General features: G+C 28.9%; 1 protein-coding gene across 1 annotated transcript; it reads left to right on the forward strand.

The window, feature by feature from the left end:
* The first annotated feature begins 3436 nt into the window (after window positions 1–3436).
* On the forward strand, window positions 3437–20234 carry LOC142317821 (uncharacterized). Its single transcript, XM_075354371.1, has 4 exons — window positions 3437–3532; window positions 7692–7930; window positions 19149–19256; window positions 20066–20234. The coding sequence occupies exons 1-4, from the start codon at window positions 3437–3439 to the stop codon at window positions 20232–20234; spliced, it is 612 nt and encodes a 203-aa protein (XP_075210486.1).
* Window positions 20235–20956: the final 722 nt, after the last annotated feature.

Here is a 20956-nt window from a genome sequence, read left to right on the forward strand (position 1 = left end):
ATTAAAACTATACGCTGAAGTAAAACTATATACGTCAGATGATAATATCTAATTTAAAGTAAGAAGTAATTGTGATCTACGTGTTTCAGAAGAAAAGCTAATAAGGTAATTTTAATCGTCTTTGTTAAGTAAAATCGAAAGTTGTATGAAATACTATAAAATTATTAAGGTAATATTGTAAGGTCTAATTTAAATAACGTATTTATTTTGTACTTTTTTTTTAATCTATCTATTTTTATTATTATTTGGATTGTTAAATTAAGAAAAAAAATTGGATATTTTACTTGTCAATTAGGTAAACTATCGTATTTGATAAATTTTGGTATATAATAAAGAAAAATAGAAATTTGTTTATTAATTTATTGTGATTGAAGTACTGAAGTAATAATATCTACTCAAGTAATTTATAATTCCTATTTGTTTGAGTAAAGTTGTTTGACTAAAGTAAAGTAAAAGGAAAAATTCACTATATTACCAATTTTACTAATAAACTTAAAATTCTCATAATAATAAAATTAAAAATAAATTTTCATAGTAAGCTTCAAAATATCTTAAAATTCGTTTTAATCTAGTAGAAAATATGGTTTTGACCCACTGCTCAGTAAAATGTCATCGGTAACCAAGCCGTTTTAAAAAGTTGAATTTTTAGTTAATTATATTTGATTTTTTTTTTACATTCTTTACATAGTTCATTTAAAATTTGTACTTGTAATGTCAAAGATTTCTTTAAGGATAGGCTGTATTTTTCTGTTATAATTTTTTTTGTGTTTATACGAATATGATCTTGTTTTTCTTTGAGTGATTGCTTTTTTTTTACATTTAATTCTTATTCTATAATGTTTATGTTTTGTGGGTTTTTTGGTATTTTTAATTATTTTTTATCATTCTTGTTACTGTATAATCACATTTTAAATATAAAATAAAAAAATATTAAACGACAAATAATACAAGATAAACGCAAAATAATAATTTGATATCACACTATAACAATATAAGGATGTTATCAATTTAAAAAAACCCAAAACAGTTGAACAAGTCAACTAAAAATTTTATTTCAGTTTATAAAATGAAAAAAAAACATTTTTAATAATTGTAATGAACACTGTATTATTGTATAACTTATTGAACTGTAGTTAATTGTAATTAAAATGTTAATATTTTATTTAAGTATAATTTATATAATTGAGTTTATTTACTATTTCCCTTAATCAAAAAAGCACCTGATGACTGTTTTGCTTAGTCGTTGTGTTCCTCCGTATATAAATATCAAATCTCTCACACCTGGTGTCCTACTAAAAAATTCAAACGCACAGTAAACACTTAATTGTAAATTTTCTTCTAACTAGTAGTCAGCGTAGTTTTTCTACAACTTCAAAAAAACTTTTTACGTTTCATTTATAGAAACAAGCAAAGATCTACATAATCAGCTATTGCATTTTCACGAATGGATTACGGTAATTTGTAATCCATTTCGGAGTTCCAGTACTTTGTAGCTGAAGAAGTAAGATGTATCAATAAGTGCAACCTAACCGAATTTGGAGGATCGATTTATTAAAAAACGGATGCATCCCTATCTTTTTTAACAGTAACGTTTATTAAATGTTGGTTTAAATCAATTACAACTGTATATATATATATATATATATATGTAGATAAATTCCTTAAAACAAGATATGAATACACAAAAACCTGTTATAGTGGAAATTAGTTACGTTAAATAGAATGACAAACAAGATTTTGTGGTCAGGAAGTTATAGAATAATTAAAACAAAATCAAATAAACGAGAAATAGTACTTTTGCAGGTTATACAGCAAAGTAATTATTTTATTAAGGTTACGTTCAATTTCCAGTCCTACAGTAATTTTGATTTATATGGTACACTTTTCAACCGAAAATGAAAAGGTAAATATTTTTTATGAATGAATGGATGATCTAATCAAATATTTAAAAAGAAAAAATACACGAGGGTGAGCCAGAGGGCTTAAGAGCATATGGAAATATTATACAACAGTTATGCTAAGAATTTGGAACCAAATTATAAAATATAAAACGTAGTAAGGAGCACAAATTGATTTTGACAACAGATTAGTAATGATTACGTATACGTAGCTAGCTATATGTTACAATAGATTAAAGAATTAAAAAATAAAAATAAGAGATACAGAAAGGCCGAAAGAAAACTTTGTAAAGTTAAAATTTGAACAAATTATAAGTTCAGGTGTAGAAGTTACTACATTATAATAAAATGTAAGAGACCGTGGATAATTATGGAGGAAATCAAGAACATACGAAAACCAATAGGGGAATGCAGAAAAATGCAGAAATACAAATAATGATGATGATGATGAAGTTGAAAATTGTATCGCTTTATAAATTTGATTAATGAAATTATAATATATTAAATTTCACTTCCTTTTAATTTAATAAAATTAATAAGAAGCGTAGAAAAAGTGAAGGAAGAAAAAAGGTAAAAGGTGACAGGAGAGATTCTATAGTGTGACTTGGATTTCATATAACGCTGAAAGATTATAACCAGTAGAAGTTGATAATATGCCATGTGAATTACTGTTATCTGGAAGCTGTAGGGCTAAATAAACTTTATGCGCTAAAAAAAAACTTAAATAAGTTTTATATAAATTAACTTTTACCATCCTAAAGAAATCAGGAACAGATAAATGTGAGGATGATCGCATCATCAGTTTAACATTCATGCATCAAAAATACTTCCTCTGGTAGTTTGCAACGAATAGAATATGAAGAATGAAGTAAAATGTTAAACATTTTAAGAAAATTAGGACCTAAGTACAGAGAAATCAAGTTATTTGTCACATTTACAGAAATTAGTATTTTATTAATGTACGACAAACAAAAGTGAAATATGTTTCAGAAAGTATTTAAATAATGGTATAATCTATTCCATTGCGTTTTACCTTGTATATAGAAAAAAAAAACATAGGAATCGAAGAAGGATTTCGGCGTGAAGTATCGATTCAAGGAAAAACAATCAAGACATTAAGATTTACCGACGATATCTTTCAAAAAATGTCTTAAAATTGATTGGCAGGAGAGAAATTTACCATGAAAATAAATAACAGTAAAAGGAAAGGTTATAAAAGTCGAATGAACGGATGATAATGAAATATTAAATATTATGATAGATCGGTATAATGAGAATTTTGTTATTCTTGTATTAAAATTAGTAAAAATGACTCTTTTGTCCTCCATACGTCACACACCTAAACTGACTGGAAGACGCAAGGAGAGCTTTCTTGAAAACAAAAGTCTAATTGTAGCAGATAGGCGTACAAAGAAGTTCTTCAAAATATTTGTGTTGATTGTACGGATGGTAGAGAAACATGGGCAAAAGGAAAAATAGAAAATAAAAGAACAAAGGTCTTAGTAACATATAGTATTAAAAAAAAAAAGCGAAAAATTATGCGGGCTGATAAAATTCAAACAGATCAAGTAGAAGAAGAAGAACAAAAACGTTTCCGAAATTTTGTTAAAAGACGAATTAGATTGGAGAGATACGTAAAAAACAAGATTTAGTTAATTTGATGACACAAGAACGTGTAAAGAGTAAAAACTGTTAAAGAAGCAAATAACAAAAAAAATTACTTTAATGTGCCTAGTGGATAAATGAAAACGAAATGATAAAAGAAGAATCGATTGTAAAATTTAAATTAGATTAGATCTAACACCTTGCTAATTTTAAATTCTCAATTCTTAAGGTTTTCGAATAGTTAGTTTTAAAGGCAGGTTCGAAGGCCACATAAAAATTATAATACTCCGCGTTTCCTAAATGATGTATCAACTTATCAGTTTCTTCATATTTTTAAACATTTTTTAACTACTCTTTTACATCTATCAACGCTTATTAAGACATTACATTTATTACCTAATCATTGATCTTGTGAATTGGGTTGTTTGGTAGTTCAGTCATTTTTTCACAAAGGAAATCTCTTAAAAGTCTACATTAATATTGTACAGCATAGTTAATTAAAATCTTTTTTTAATATCAGTCCAATGTATAAGTGAAAAAATTAATCGATAGAATTTAAAATAAAAAAAAATATATATATACATAAATTTTACGTATAAATTTACTTTAATGAGTGTTCAGATACTAAAATAAAAATTTAAGTTTTATTTTGAAATTAATGTATTCAGTGGTTAAATCTTGGTAATTTTCATGCAATTTAGAATAACACTATTTCATATAACTGAATAGATTATGTTACGTAACTGTAAAGTGCTGAATATATGTTAATAAATTCATTGTTAATCAAGCTACCATTACCACTTATTTGACCTAAAAACAAAAGTTAAAGTACTGGACTAGTTTAGTCAAACCCGTTAAAAAAAGAGTTTATTTAATAATTAGAGACTATTTGAAAACACATAACAAGAGAACAAACTGTAAGAATTTCATCTCAATATTCAACAAGCCATGTTCTTCGTACTGCAACGTATAATAATATTTCTTTTTATCTTCTCTCAGTTTTTAACAGTACAGGCCGACATTAAATCAAGAAAAAAACGCTACGTCACGTTTCCAGAAGGCAGCACATTTACAGTAAGTTATGACAAAAAGAGTAAAATTAATAAATTTTACATATATTATAATATCCTCAAAATAGTTATAAGATGAATTCATTCAAGAATCAGTATTTATGATACTTAAATGTTAACACAATGTAGATTAAATTTTAGAATTCACTTTTAATCATGAATCTTGTCAACAGGTATATAACGAATTAATAGTCATTACAATATTTTTTAATACAAATATCTGCTTGTAAAAGGTTATACATCGGACACTAATTTTTAAAATAGTAAGTTATTTATGATTTCAATTAAGTAATTTAATACGAGTATATTGTAATACTTGCGAAACTTATTTATCCGTTTAAAACAGATGACTTATATCTTTCTGATACGTCATTTTTTAAATAGTTTAACACTTTTGGCAATTTATTTTTTATTAAATCTGTTCTTAAAAGAGCAATTCATGTCATATTGATTAAATATTTAAGATATATAACATACATAAATATACGATGGATGCTTTTTCAGTAGGACGTTAAACTGTCATTTAACTTTAAAAAGTCAAAGAAATTTTTATATATTATCATTAAACTTAGTTGCGACTAAAGTAGAATTTTACTCTAATTAAATAAACTTAATGGTTGCCTTGTGGCTTAGGAAATATCTTTCAGGGGAATTTAGCTGTATTAGTTTTAGCTCTTCCTCAGCAACTACCTTTTATTGATAAATAAAAAGCCATCAGTAAACCAATACGTATAAAACTACGAATTAAAATTCCACTATCTAAAGTAAAGAAACGAGAAAATATAACCTATAATAAAAATAAAATCAAAAATTATCTTATTCAGAGAACCTTCTATACGGTAAGTTGAACTGTTTTCAGTTTCATTGAAGTTATGACTATTTTTTGAGAAGTTCAACAACCTTCTGATCTGTTTTTTTAACCATTAATATTAGTATTAATTAGCTTTAAAAAATCGTGATCATTCATAAATACAAACATTAATTTGTTTTTAATGCGCATTATGCCAACAAGAAAAGATTAAAATAGGAGCAATCCTAACACGCTCTAACTGTAATCATATAATCATTTTGATATCGATATTAATATTTTTAATTTATAACTGATTAACTTACCGCCTACTTACTTAAACCATAAAACATTAGATTCCATTCAAAATAGACTTTATATGCTGCCTAGTTAACAAAAGATCTCTATCGGAAATAAAATTTAGCTTAAACGGTAGCGTACTGGGAGAAAAGAGATAAATGTTTGAGAAGAAAAGTGTGAATGGGTTAGTAAAGACGAACACCTATAGGGAAAGAACCGCATGCCATGAATGAAATATCAAAGGCTGCTTCGCGGCGAAGCAAAGAATTTCTATACCTCCTTCCGGCCTAACGAAGAGATTATTCTTTTTGGAAGCTCATTCATTCGCAACTGGTGGGAGGATTTAACAAGATTTAACTTTTAAGGCCAATTCGTTTGGTTTTAGATAGACAGTAATGATCCGAGTTTAAAACAATTTCTTTAGCAATTTTTTTACATTACCAATGCTTACACAGGTTTAATTTCATAATGCTCGTACTTAAAATTTTCGTTAACATTTAGAATAAATAGTTTCATATTGTCTTTTTAATACTTCAAACATAAATATTAATATTTAATTTATACCTTAATTAATTATTTTGAATTAGTGAAGTTTAACAAATTATAATAACCGATTAAAAATCCTGCTATGAAGTTTAATGTAAGTAAATTTTATATATATTTTTCAAAAATTGTAAGGTTTAAATACCTGTCTGCCAGCTTAAATTCACCTTCACTCTAATTACTGTAAATTGGATGATAATCATATGATGTCAATTTCGTATGATTTCAGTTTTGCATGTCAATTTGAATTCCTTATTCCCTTCTTTTTAATTAAAAAATTAAATCCTTAATAATAAAAACTAAACATACTATCAAACAATTAAACTGAAAATCTAACAAAATAGTAAAAAATATATATGTCAACTGTGAACGTTTTCAAGATAATATGAATTTAAGGTTTAAAAATCAAGAAGAAAATTAAAGAATAATATTAAAAATGGGGTCTGGTAATACGTAATGGAGAATGAACCGAATTAAATTACAATTAAAACCCGCCGGGTTGGTCTAGTGGTTAACGCGTCTTCTCAAATCAGCTGATTTGGAAGTCGAGAGTTCCAGCGTTCAAGTCCTAGTAAAGCCAGTTATTTTTACACGGATTTGAATACTAGATCGTGGATACCGGTGTTCTTTGGTGGTTGGGTTTCAATTATCCACACATCTCAGGAATGGTCGAACTGAGAATGCACAAGACTACACTTCATTTACACTCATACATATCATCCTCATTCATCCTCTGAAGAATTATCTAAACGGTAGTTACCGGAGGCTAAACAGAAAAAGAAAAGAAAGAAATTACAGTTAAAAACAACAAACTTATAAATAATTTTCAGATCGCTACAATTAAGCCAGCTTATTAAATTAAAAATATTTTCCGCCGTCTAAACGTACTTGTTTATAGAAAGCTGAATCTTTTACCAAACAACATTGACTACAATTCTTGAGAAATATATACTATTATTATGTACTTGTATGAATAGGATTCGTGACCATTTTAATTTTTGCATTCTCATAAATAAACTTATACAGTCATACTATGATTAAAATAAACTCAGATTAATTAATAAAATGCTTCATAATAATTTTGTACTTAATTTATTACATTTCCCCTATCAACTACTTTGATACATGAAAAAAGTTTCGTTAAAAAGTTAGTAATGACGTAATTAAATTTTATGAGTATTTTACCATGTTAACTTTATTAAGTGTCCTGAGGATAAAAGATCTGGATTTTTAGGCTGAACGTACTATCTCAAAATAAATCAATATTTTTTTGTTGCGAGGTTTTTCTTATAATTGCTTTTTCTTTTCATATTTTCCTACAAAATAAGATAAAACATTTGATATGGTTACAACTAAACAAACAAATAACTGAATAAATAATTAAAGTACCTTCTGAAATATTAACCCTTTTTAAGAGATATTAACCCTCCTGAGATAAAATCTTTTTTTATTTCTAATTAATTTAATGTCTTTTTTTTATATTTTCAGTTCGCATTTTGTATGACACTGAAAGCTTTGACTTATGGAGACGTGGATATTTTTTCAGAAGCAGTTGCAGCAGCGGTAAACTACGATCTTCCTAGTAATATAACCAATCTTCCGGTTCAGCTACCGACAATTCGACCAACTAGTCAAGTACCTCATCATAAATCTCTACAAAATAAGTATTATGTAGCAAGGACTCAAAGAGCCGTCATCTATTCAAAAGCAGAAAATATTCTTGATGCGTCAGTATAAATTTCGAGAGAATTTTTTTTATTATTTGTTTGAAACTATTTATAACTTCCATCGCCTAAAGGCTCCACAATATAAATTATGAAACAAGAGATAAATATCAAACAACGTGACAGTCAGATTTAATTCTATTATTTAGATAGATTATAATTATATTATTCATCCGATTGATTTGAGTCATTCAGTTCAAACCCAGCTAACACAATGATAGAGGCTCACAGTTCAAAATTCATTCATTTAATTCATTAAAGTATGTGCTTCAATCGAAAAATCTCTACTACTATATATATATATATATTTATATAGCTTATGACAATCCCGGTAATGTAAGGATTCCAACGCGGGCTCATACATCTAAATCGTTTCGGCCGTTGAGCTGCTACGGTGGAACAAACACACATAATTACACCCTAAATAGATTCCTTTTTGGGCAGTCGTGTAAAAAAACAAATATAGTAATTTAGACTTACCGACAATTTAGTACAAAATTAAAGTGTAGGTATTGCAAAAATAGGATACTTGATTAATCATAACACTGTTTTGTTTTAATGTATAATTCATGAAATATGTAATTAGAGAAAATTATTTCCCACTACTTGTATTCATTTTTATAATTTAAACCAAAATAGTTATTATCTACTTTATTCTGTATTACAAGTAGTTTTTCAGCTATTTTTTTTAAATAATTAAATCGTAAAAATTTTAAATTGTTATTAACGCGGATAATTGTTTTTTAAATAGAGCGAAATAACTTTTAATGCATAATAATACTAAAAATAAAATTCAACCAAGGATGAAAAACAAATTATTGGAAGCTAACTCGCGGTTATAGAATATTATAAAAAAATGAATTACATCAATGCGCAGTCTATTTTTTTATAATAAAAAGATTATCTTTGGATTAATAACAGTGGTAAGATATTGATGGTACTTCATAAACAAGTGAACCCTAAATAACATGCTGACCTATGTAATATTTATCGAAAAAAACTGTATTTTTTACAATAAAATATAAACTCTAATATCACAATTCATTTCAAACAGCGATGAGACAATATGTGATTATTTGTCCTGAAATCATTTTCTGCTGAACCGCGATAACTTCGTCGTTTATTGGAGATCATAAAATATATCTGACATAAAAATATATCACCTTATAATGAAAAGAAAAAATTCAGAGAATCTTATTGTAAAATATAAAAACGGTTCTAAACTCCTATTTCTACGTTAAAACGAAGGATAATTTTATTTAGAATTAATAATAAAACTTTTATAAAGTTAAAAATCAGAACAATTAAAGAGTAACTACTCTTTAATTGTTAAAATTTATGTTTTTCTTTTGACTTTCTAATAACTGATACTTTCTAATTAATTAAAAATCGTAAAATTTTCAGGCATTAAGCTCACAAAAAACAATAGAAAAGAATATAAATTGCACAAACATACAAATTAGGTATTCACACATTTATAAAAGGCGAATAAGGAAAGATATATTTTACCCTCCCAAAAAGTGATATAGTAACTAGCTCTACGAATAATAAACGAGAAAATATACATTTATATGCATACCTCTGTTTCTGAAGAGATGCTACACTGAAATTAAACCACATTAAATTAAGAAAAGCACAAGCTGTTTATTTTAAATGAAACATATTTTACACCTTATAACCACTTAATGGACTAGAAGATTCACACCACATGAGAAACAATGATATCATTAATGAAAATAAAATTAATTACGTAACATAAACTGTTACATTTACATATAATTTCACAATCTTCATTACTATTTTGATTGTATCGTTTTAAAATTTCTACTTGATATCTGAAAGTTAAGGGCTCGATAATATATATTTTAGTTAAACTAAATACCAGCAAAACATCACTGCGTAGAAAGCATAATTCTAGCAATTATTTCTATGAATCGTTTTCTTAGGAAATTTAAAGCTTTATATGTAGATTTAATCAGATTCAGTGTAAGAGGTAGGTCCCCGCTATGTAATAGATTTTACTCCAACACCCAAAAAGCCCAATTACAAATGTTTAATCTGTACAACACGTGAAAACGTGAAATATTATTATATAATACACACACACACGCGCGCGCACACTCACACATACACACACACACACACACATACACACACACACACACACACACACACACACACACACACACACACACACACACACACACACACACAAGTATATACATATAAAATAACATGTCCTGATTAACTGATTCATCAAAGCTCAGCAAAAACTGCAGAAGAAAAACTGATGAAAATTTGTATATATATCCCCTTCTTCTTATGGTGTAAGTGCACTCTAAGAAAGGATTTTTTGAAATTCTGAGTTTAAATGGTTAAAATGGAGTAACAATGATTTTTTTTTTTTTAATTTTTCGATAACAAATAAAGATATCAGCTTGATTTCTGGTGAGTGTAATTTTCATGTAAATATCTAAAAACTAATTTCTAGATTTCTCGAAGCTCAACCTTGAAAGGGATGAAAAATTAAAATTTTGAACAATGATTGCAAATTTTCGACAATACTAAACGAGATATTACCAGATTGGAGCTTGCAAATACTTTTCAGATAAATATCTAAAAACCATTTTCGGGTTTTTCTTAATTTCAATTTTTTAAGGGATGCAACGGTGTACAGCGCAGCGGCTTAACCAACACAACCATTCTTATTTTATGTACGACGCAATTGGCTGCGTTTGCTTATGGTTACTTAACAAAACATAAAATAAAAGTAATTAAAAAATTTTATAAATGAGAATCTAAACAGGGTCACTTCCTAGTGGTGTTTGTCGGGTAAGCTAAAAACTTAAGCAAAATACATTTTTACCAGTCAAAAAAGGATTTTTTGAAATTACAAGTTCAAAGGATTAAAATGGAGTTACGACAAAATTTACTACTTTTTTTTTTAATTTCTTGGTAACCAATACAAATATCAATTAATTTTTGGTGAATTTTCATGTGAATATTTAAAAACCAGTTTTTAGATCTTTTTTAAAATTCTGAATTTAAAGGGTTAAAGTAGATTTTTCATTTTTTGAAACCCGTCTCTTTTTTGTAATTTCTCGGTACTAAATGAAGATGTAACTTGATTTTCGATGTGTAGAATATTCATATTAATATCTAAAAATAAATTTCTAAATCTTTTTAATTCGACCTTGAAAGGAGTGAAGAAAGATAAAAAACTTTCGGACAATGACTGCAAATTTCCTCATTTCCGACTACACTTAACAAAATAGTCAGTAAATTTGGGATAGCTCTCTTCAGATAATTATCTACCATTTTTGGGTTTTTGGAATTTCGATTTTTTTAAGAGATGCGACGGTGAACCGCGTGGCAGCTCGAGCAACCAGCCATTGTCATTGTTACTGTATGTGCGACGCGACTGGCAGTACCTGCCTCCGGTTACTTGAATACAAAACATGAAATTAAAAAAAATTAACCCCGAGGGGAAACACAAGTAACCATATAGAGCCGCGACAGGGTTGCTAGTACACACACACACACACACACACACACACACACACACACACACACACACACACACACACACACACACACACACACACACACACACACACACACACACACACACACACACACACACACATGTATGGAAAATATCAAAATTTCATTGTTTTACAAGGATACTCTGCTCAATCTCATTTACCAAAGCTATCTTTATCGGTGTCAAGCTGGAATTATCAATATAAATCTGATTAGAAATTCGTTTAAATAAAATTGTGTTTTCCTTATAGTTTAAGATGACATTAATTGATATAACTACAATCACATCCTTTTATATAAACTGAATGATGAAGATCAACATAAAGTAGATTTTTAAAAATCATCAATAAAAGTTTACTCAAAAAATTAACTAAAATTTCAAACATTCCCTCTTGGAGAAAAGTTTTTATTCTAATTTAGTTAATCAAAATTGAATTTAAAAAAATATATATTAACCGATAAATTAAAAATGAGCCTAAAATTTGAAGTCTCACAAGTTTCAGAAAACAGATATTTTAAATTTTTCGGAATTTTGATTGGAAATTTTATTTACGTAATTTAACTATACATGCTGAGTTTCTTAGGCATGAATATTTAATTCTAGAAAGTTTTGGTTTGGCAATACTTTTCATGATTAAATTAAAAACGTTCCTAAAAATTTAATCCAATTAAATCTCTGATCATTTATCAGTTCAAATTACTTTTACAAGAAAAGTTCTAGAAGAGTTGTAAGTTAACAAAACCTTACAGTTCTGATACTATTCATCATTGGTAGACTCGCTGTGTATAGGGGAGAAATAAAAGTAAAAGAAATGGGATTTTTATCCTTTATAGAGCTATTACGTAACAAAAAGCAAATGATCTGGAAATAAACGCAGAATTTTTACTGCTAACAGTTGAATTATGTAGTTTAGAGTAATAATATCTAAAATAAACCCCTTAAAAGGTATATAAAAATCCAATAGATGAATTTAATCAGGAGATTAAACATTTCGATTCACCATAACGACAAACAAGTTAAAAAATTTATAAAGTTTCAGATCTATAAAAGTTACACTTTAACCGTTATGGCAATTTGTAATTTCCTAAATACTAATGCAAACATAATCGTAATGTGAATATAAACTTGATAAATAATGGCTGAACAGATGCCAGTGAAAGCTTTAATATTTTTCCTTATCCTGAAAGGAAAAGATCTGATTGCTAGGAATATCAGAAAAGTGGTTTATCGTCATATCGGAAACATACACAAAATACATACATAAAAACAATACAAAATAAATACTACTAAACTTCCATATTTAAGAATAAGTCAGCGCGTTAATTTTTAAAATAGATTCAACTATTGAATTATTGTTATCCGCAATTTTTAATATATTTTCTTCATACCCAAGTTTTATTTTTATGTAGTCCAATTCACGTTTCAACAAAATTTTACACTTTGAGAAATGATTTTGATGCGGAGAGATCTCTTTAACGAAATTTTCATACATTTAACAATAAAAGTTTTCGCATACTGGACTTGTACACTACATAGTAATACACAGAAGATCATTAAATTTTATAGTCTGTCTACGCGTACGTTTCATAATTGACACTTAAAGTTTACTTACACGATATTTCCAGTTAAGTTACGTACTCAATTATTTAAAAGTAAACGGAACATTTTTATTAACGATGATAAAATAAATATATTATATTATTGAGAAAAATGTGAATGCTCACTAGGTATTTTATGCTCTCATTTTTCTGTGCTTTGAAAGGTTTCAAGACAAAATAAAAATAAGTGTTCTATATAACATTAAGGATAAAATACCGAATTTATTACAAAACCCTATTCTGAAATTTTTCATCCCAACTAAATCCATTTATGGCCTACAAATCTTCAATGACTTGAAAAATTGCTAACTTTATTCGACTACAGAAAATCTTTCATAAGTCGGTATCCATCATATTTAATGTTTAAATTGAAAAAAGTATTCAAATCTTGAATACAAAAGTGCAGGAGTGTTTTCAATTATGTTTATTATTTTAATCACTTTTTCGGTAACACCATTTTGATAATAAATTCTCTCCACACAACACATTTCATTATAATTATATTACCTATCTTGTCGTTAATTTGTGTAATTTAAACATTATAGAATTTTTTATTCCTTTAATATACAATTTTTTTAGTCTTTTAAAAAATGCCATTTTTTTTAAATATGTGTCTTTTTAATCTTAATATGTGTCTTTTTAATTTCATTTTGATATGAATTATGACACATAACAGGTCTCTTACAATGATTATGATTATTACCCTTAAAAGACTCATAGGACTATGGAAAAAATGAATGTACTGAATCATAATTAAAATGTAAAAACAGGAAGTTGTAAATGGAAAAACCGATCTGTATTTTCTGCAGTCGATTGAATCGATTGAAATAGACATGGTAGATTGCAGTGAATTAATGATGTACAACTATCTTACACACGAAGATAGACATATTTCCGAATATAATTTCTAAACACACAAATACATAAGCAAGAAGGCGTGTATGAGATACAACAATCATCATGTAATAACTCTTCGACTTAAATGACAAAATAGCATCTGGTAATACGTGCTTTAATGAAAATACTGGTAAACTGAACAGTAATAAATCATGGCACGTAAAGTGGTATCTACGAAGTTCATTGTACGTTCTTATGTCTAATGAAGAGTAGTTTTTTCTACACGTTCTTTTGTAGGAAAAATACAAGTTATATTCTGTTTTTTTTTAATTCGAATGCATTTCTATAATCACGTTACAAATGAAAAACTTACGTAGCAGCCTGAACTCCTAATTGAAAATTAAATAAATTATCATGTGCAAGACAGTTTTTATGTATAAAGTAATTGGCTGTGCTTTGTATTTTCATCTAGACAACCAAATAATGAAAAAACTTAAACAACATCCATCAATTTTCTCATCTTAGCAGTATATTGAAAGTACGTTTAAAATTATTTTCACTTTTTACGTTAGACAATATTTAAATTACAACACGTTATGTAAATTAACAGATTGTACGCTACTTTGTACAATCAACTATTCCACAGTGTACAGACTATACTTATGTCAAATACCTGATAAAATTTATATAAATAAATATGAACCAGAAAATATCAATTCCAGCAATTATTTTTTCGTCATTTACTCGCAAAATTACAACGAGACAAACACTAATCGGTATATTCCTTAAATCTGTTTACTACAGCTTTTTCCCTCTTCCACAGTTATATAGTCGATATCAGGAGATAAACTGAAGTCTAAGGGTAAATTTGTTAATGTAAATAATTAAAATATCACTTAAAACAAGAATATATAAAGTTTTCTGTAACTGTTCGGATGGAGGAAAATAATAAGACACGAGAATTTTACTTGAAAGCGACAGAAAATATACTTATTCTATGGTATGAATTTAATATTTAGCAGAAGTCTGAACAAACTATTTTGATAAAGGTGTAAATTAGTTTTTTTATAAAAGAAAACTAAAGAATTTTGTGAAATTTGCGAAGCTGGTCAAGGATGAGCTACAAAACTTCACTTCATTGATTAAAAAAAATTCATATAGTCATACATCCCCAGCATACATGCACATTATTCCTGCGTTGGTTAGGAATCAAAATTGAAACTCAATTTTGTTCGATAAGTTACCAGTTGAGCAGCTGTGTATTCTACGTTTAACGTAAGGGTATTTTGGTGAAGAAGCGTACGTGACAAATTCTTCCCTATTAGCATTATTTCTGAAATTCAGTACAGAGATATTGAAGAGTAATCTTCAAGTATATTATTTTACCACCAAAACATCAATTTTTAAGGATTCATAATTTTAATAAACCTGTGTCGGGAGAGTGTTCAAACCTTTAAATTTTTGACTTATTAGACAAAAAATTATATAAACACGAGGTAAAATGTTCCCTTTGTGAATCATGAGACCTTGCCGATGGTAAGGGGTCTTGAGTGCTCAGTGATAAAGAGTAGCTTGACCGAAGGTGCAACCATATCGGAGAGGTATCTGTTGAGAGCCAGACTAAGGAATGATTACTGAAAAAGGGCAGCAGCTCTGTCAGTAGTTAAGGGCGTAGGTCAGGACGACTTAAACGGCCATATCAACATCACCCAATTTTCTGAGTACTGCGGAGCTGAAAGCAATGGAAAACTATAGCTACTTTTTTCCAAGAAAATGTAGCTCTCTGCATTTTCATATAACAAAGATGAAGGCGCGTTCCTTGGTAAAAATTTTCCGGAGGTAAACTAATCCCTCATTCGGATCTCTGGGTGGGGACTACTAAGGAAAGGGTCACCAGAAAATTCAAAAAATAACATTGTACGAGTCGGAGCGCGGAATATTAGAAGTCTAAAAAAGGTTTATAGGTTAGAAAATTTAAAGTGGCAAATGTAGATATAGTAGGAATTAGCGAGGTTCGGTGGGAAGAGGAAAACGACTTTTGGTGAGGTGACTTTAAAATAATTAACTCAGCTTCAAATAATGGGCAGGCAGGAGTAGGTTTCATAATGAACAAGATAGGGAAGAGAGTAGAATATTTCAAAACGCATAGCAATAGAATCATTGTAATAAGGATAAAATCAAAACCTAAACCGACAACGATTGTTAACGTCTATATGCCTACAAGCGCCCATTATGATGATGAGGTAGAGTGTGTATACGAAGAGATTGATGACGCAATTAAACACGTAAAAGGGGATGAAAATTTAATAATAGTTGGAGTTGGGAATGTAAGCACTGGAAAAGGCAAGGAAGGAAATATAGTGGGTGAATACGGGCTGGGCAAAAGGAATGAAAGAGGGGACCGACTTATAGAGTTTTGCACGAAGTATAATTTAGTAATTGCCAACACCCAATTTAAAAATCATAATAGAATAATATACACATGGAAAAAGTCAGGCGATGCTGCAAGGTATCAGATAGATTATATCATGGTTAAGCAAAGATTTAGAAATCAACTCGTCGACTGCAAAGCTTACCCTGGAGCAGATATTGATAGCGACCATAATTTAGCGATAATGAAATGTAGATTGTGCTTTAAAAACCAGAAGAAAAGGTGTCAGATGAATTGGTGGAATTAATAGAAGAGGTGGAGGAAGAGGAGGTAAAGAAGATTTTTGAGAAGTACATTGCAAGAGATCTGAGTAAAAAAGGTAAGGTAAAATATGTAGAAGAATGGGAAAATCTTAAAAAGCAAATCCTTAAATCAGCAGAAGTAAACTTAGGCGGAACAAAGAGAACTGGTAGAAAACCTTGGATTTCAGAGGATATATTGCAGATGATGGATGAACGTAGAAAATATAAGAATGCTAGTGATGAAGAAAGTGACAAAGGAACTATCGATAATTAAGAAATACTATAAACAGGAAGTGCAAACTAGTGAAAGAAGAGTGGATTAAAGAAAAGTGTTCAGAGTTGGAAAGAGAAATGAACATTGGTAAAATAGACGGAGAATACAGGAAAGTTAAAGAAAATTTTGGGTTACATAAATGTACCTCAAATGTAAATGTAAATATTTACAGGAACCAAACAGCAATAGTAATAACTGAAGAACATAAGAAAGAAGTAATAAAAAAGGGACTCCGACAAGGATGTTCCCTACCCCCGTTACTCTTTAATCTTTACATAGAACTAGCAGTTAAGGATGTTAAAGGAAAATTTAGATCCGGAGTAACAGTACAAGGTGAAAAGATAAAGATGCTACGATTTCCTGATGATATACTAATTCTAGCTGAGAGTAAAAAAGATATAGAAGAAACAATGAACGGCATGGATGAAGTCCTACGCAAGAACTACCGCATGAAAATAAACAAGAACAAAACGAAAGTAATGAAATGTAGTAGAAATAACAAAGATGGACCACTGAATGTAAAAATAAGAAAAGAACAGATTACGGGGTAGAAGAATTTTGTTATTTAGGAAGTACAATTACTAAAGATGGACGAAGCAGGAGCGATATAAAATGCCGAATTGCACATGTGAAACGAGGCTTCAGTCAGAAATATAATTCGTTTACATCAAAAATTAATTTAAATGTCAGGAAAAGATTTTTGAAAGTATATGTTTTGAGCGTTGCTTTATATGGAAGTGAAACTTGGACAATCGGAGTACCTGAGAAGAAAAGATTAGAAGCTTTTGAAATGCGGTGCTACAGGAGAATGTTAAAAATCAGATGGGTGGATAAAGTGACAAATGAAGAGGTGTTGCGGCAAATAGATGAAGAAAGAAGCGTTTGGAAAAATATAACTAAAAGGAGAGACAGACCTATAGGCCACATATTAAGGCATCCTGGAATGGTCGCTTTAATATTGGAGAGACAGGTAGAAGGAAAATATTGTGTAGGCAGACAACGTTTGGAATATGTAAAGCAAATTGTTAGGAATATAGGATGTAGGAGTACACTGAAATGAAACTAAAGACAAAAAAAAAGGAGGTAAATGTAGCTACCTACAAATATTTCAACTACATATAATTTATTATTTAACTCTAAACAATAATCCGACTAAATTTTACAATTTTTTTTTTAATTTCAACGTTCCCGGCATTGTACGAAAAATCTAAAATATTGCTGAAGCTACAATGAAATATAAAATCAATAAGCCTATTTGCAGTAAGTTTTCAGAAGGTAAAAATACTCAAACCACAGCATACATCCGGAGCAATTTGGCAACATGCAAGATGAAATAATGCGACCATTCGTAGAGTTGGAACGTGCATGAGAAAAGCTGAAAGGGAGGCAACTTTTCTCTGTCATTTGCTCACGGCCCCTCGCCAAGCAATAACATCAGCGGTAGGGTTTCTTTATATATCGAATCCTCAAATCGAGGTCTGCGGTTCGTCCCTCTTCAATATTCCACCCACAAATAAACTACTTGGAGTTATTCTGCATTCCATTTTTAAGATTAAAATCTTTTATATTCCATGAAATATTGATAACCGAATCAAAAATTATAAATATTTAAATAATTATCAGGCATATTCAGTAAATTAAAGCTAACGTTATGTGATTTAGCATAAGAGCTAGCATAAATACAGTTTTTGTACTGCACATAATACTTTTCACGAGAGGTAAAAATAAATACTGAAATAAAATACTTGGATTAAATTATTATATTCCTTGTTTCATTACACAATAAAGTTAAACATAATAATCGAACTACTATTTTTTAAATAATATTGGTATTTTAGATTATTTCTTAAAAGTTAAAATAATAGTAATATTATAAATATTAATATTACATGAAGAAACTTCATCTGTAGAATGTGTACGTGTCAACTACATTTATTTTTAAAACTAAGATTCAATTATTCATTTTTGGGTTTCTGAGGAAAATCCTGTTTAAAAGATTATAATTATTTTGTATAATACAAGTATTATAACTGCAAGCGTAAAAAATTTTATTAAAAAAACAAACTCTCTGTCAAAAATACTGTAACAATTTCAATTCAATAAGTTTAGTATAAATGTTTTTATCCTATTCAGTTTTTTTCATAAAACTGTTCGATTTAAACCTACTTTCAGCAATCATGGATCTTCATAAGAATGGGTTTTTCCACTGTTATGCGATTAAAATTATTCAACATCTTTAAGAAATATATAACAGAATTTTTTTATGTCCAGGAATAATTTTTTTTTTTGTTTTAGGATAGGAATTGAAGGTCGATCATGCATTATGAGAACACTCTGCGAAACTGTTCAGTGGATACCAAACGGAGGAACTCTTATTCATCAGCTGCTACGAATCATATTTACGTAAGTATCCGTAACACAATTACTAGGAACTGAAAATTAAATTTGAAAAAATACACTCTTATATATTTATATGCATTTCTATAACAGGAAGTAATTGTGTAGCAGAACACAAAATTAAAATAGGTGCCTTTACAAAAAAACTACTATTAAGGAAACTAATGGCTGCATAACAGTCATAAATATCATGTGGAGCAACAAAAGAATTTTTTTTTATTTGCAGTCTACAATAATAAATTAATCAATAAAAGTTTAAAATTAGCATGTGACCTAGTTTGTTTTGTTAAAATGTTAGTTCGTCCAGTTATTACTTAATATATTTCACTGTGTTGAGTGAATGTACGTAATGAACTTGAATTCTTATTGTTTTACTTTATCTAGCCGACAAACATTGTTTATTACTGTGACGGATGTATTGGCTCCAGCACCTTTTCTCGCTGACCTATACCCAGTCAGTAGGTTTAGCGTACTGATATTTAGCATTATTTTTGATTTGCTAAATAAATTTGGGAACTACTTCTCAAATTCCTAGAAGGCCATGGCTGGCAGGGGATGCTTATAAAGATATTTTTGAGAGTGAACAGTAGTTCTTGTAAAATCGGCTGCTGCCATGGCACTACACTTAAATGTGTTTTATTTATGCGTACGTAGACACCAATTTGCTTGACTTATATCCTCTGCACTTTTGATATTTCTATCCGCAATGATTCCACTTGGATCATTCCATGAAACCGTGATAGCACTACTAAATTTTTTTATATTTCCTAGTAATTGAATAGAGTAAATTAAATAGATATTATCACCTTTTTCAGCATACCGATAGAAATGATGGTGACAGATGAGCCTAGTCAACACTGGCAGTATCGAGCAGCACAAATTAGCGGTCTGAAGAACCAAGAATGTAGACGTTTATTTCATCGTTGTCCTATTTCGTTTCTTGCATTAGCACTTTCTCTTAGACCACACTATATTCACAAATAAATCTTTAGCTTCATTATAACAAGTATTTTTTGAATAATTTGAAAATTCTACAAAATTACAAGTAGCTTATACCTTAAAAAGATAATAATTATTAAATCCGATCAAAAATTTAAAAAATATGTATTTTTTTATAAAATAAATTTTTTATCAAAAATAATATTTAAAAAAAAAAAAATAATCATAATCCCAAAAATAAAAAAATAAAAAACTTTACACAGAGTAGGAGTATCACTAAATAAATTGCACTATGGTGTCGAAAGAAGATTTTCGGATGAAATCTTAAGCTGATAATGGTTAATTCTGAATAAACTTCACATCACCAAAATAATAAAAATCATATTCCATTAAAAATCAGAACGTTTTTTGTATTTAAAACAATAATAATAGAGATTGAACTTGACAATAAACGTAAACGTTATGAACGTCCGATCCAGGTGATAAACATCGCCGGCCTCCGTGGCGCGAGTGGTAGCGTCTCGGCCTTTCACCCGGAGGTCCTGGGTTTAAATCCCGGTCAGGCATGGCATTTTTCACACATGCTACAAAACATTCATCTCATCCTCTGCGAAATGAATTGCTTGTCTGCGGACCTGGAGGTAAAACAAACCAAAAAAAAGAAAGTGATAAAGATCACCTGAGGTCATGATCATTCCTGAGATCACATATCTCGAGATGGTCGAACTGAGACTGTGGAAGACTACACTTCATTTACACTCATACAT

This window comes from Lycorma delicatula, chromosome 1, assembly GCF_047948215.1.
Source record: "Lycorma delicatula isolate Av1 chromosome 1, ASM4794821v1, whole genome shotgun sequence".
NCBI classification, from domain to species: Eukaryota; Metazoa; Arthropoda; class Insecta; order Hemiptera; family Fulgoridae; genus Lycorma; species Lycorma delicatula.

Excerpts from the sequence above, each read along its gene's own strand:
- LOC142317821 (XM_075354371.1), top strand. The coding sequence starts at position 3,437 with ATGCGGGCTGATAAAATTCAAACAGATCAAGTAGAAGAAGAAGAACAA. Across the intron at positions 7,931-19,148 it reads GCAGAAAATATTCTTGATGC|GATAGGAATTGAAGGTCGAT; the intron begins GTCAGTATAAAT and ends TTTTTGTTTTAG. Across the intron at positions 19,257-20,065 it reads CTGCTACGAATCATATTTAC|CATACCGATAGAAATGATGG; the intron begins GTAAGTATCCGT and ends CACCTTTTTCAG.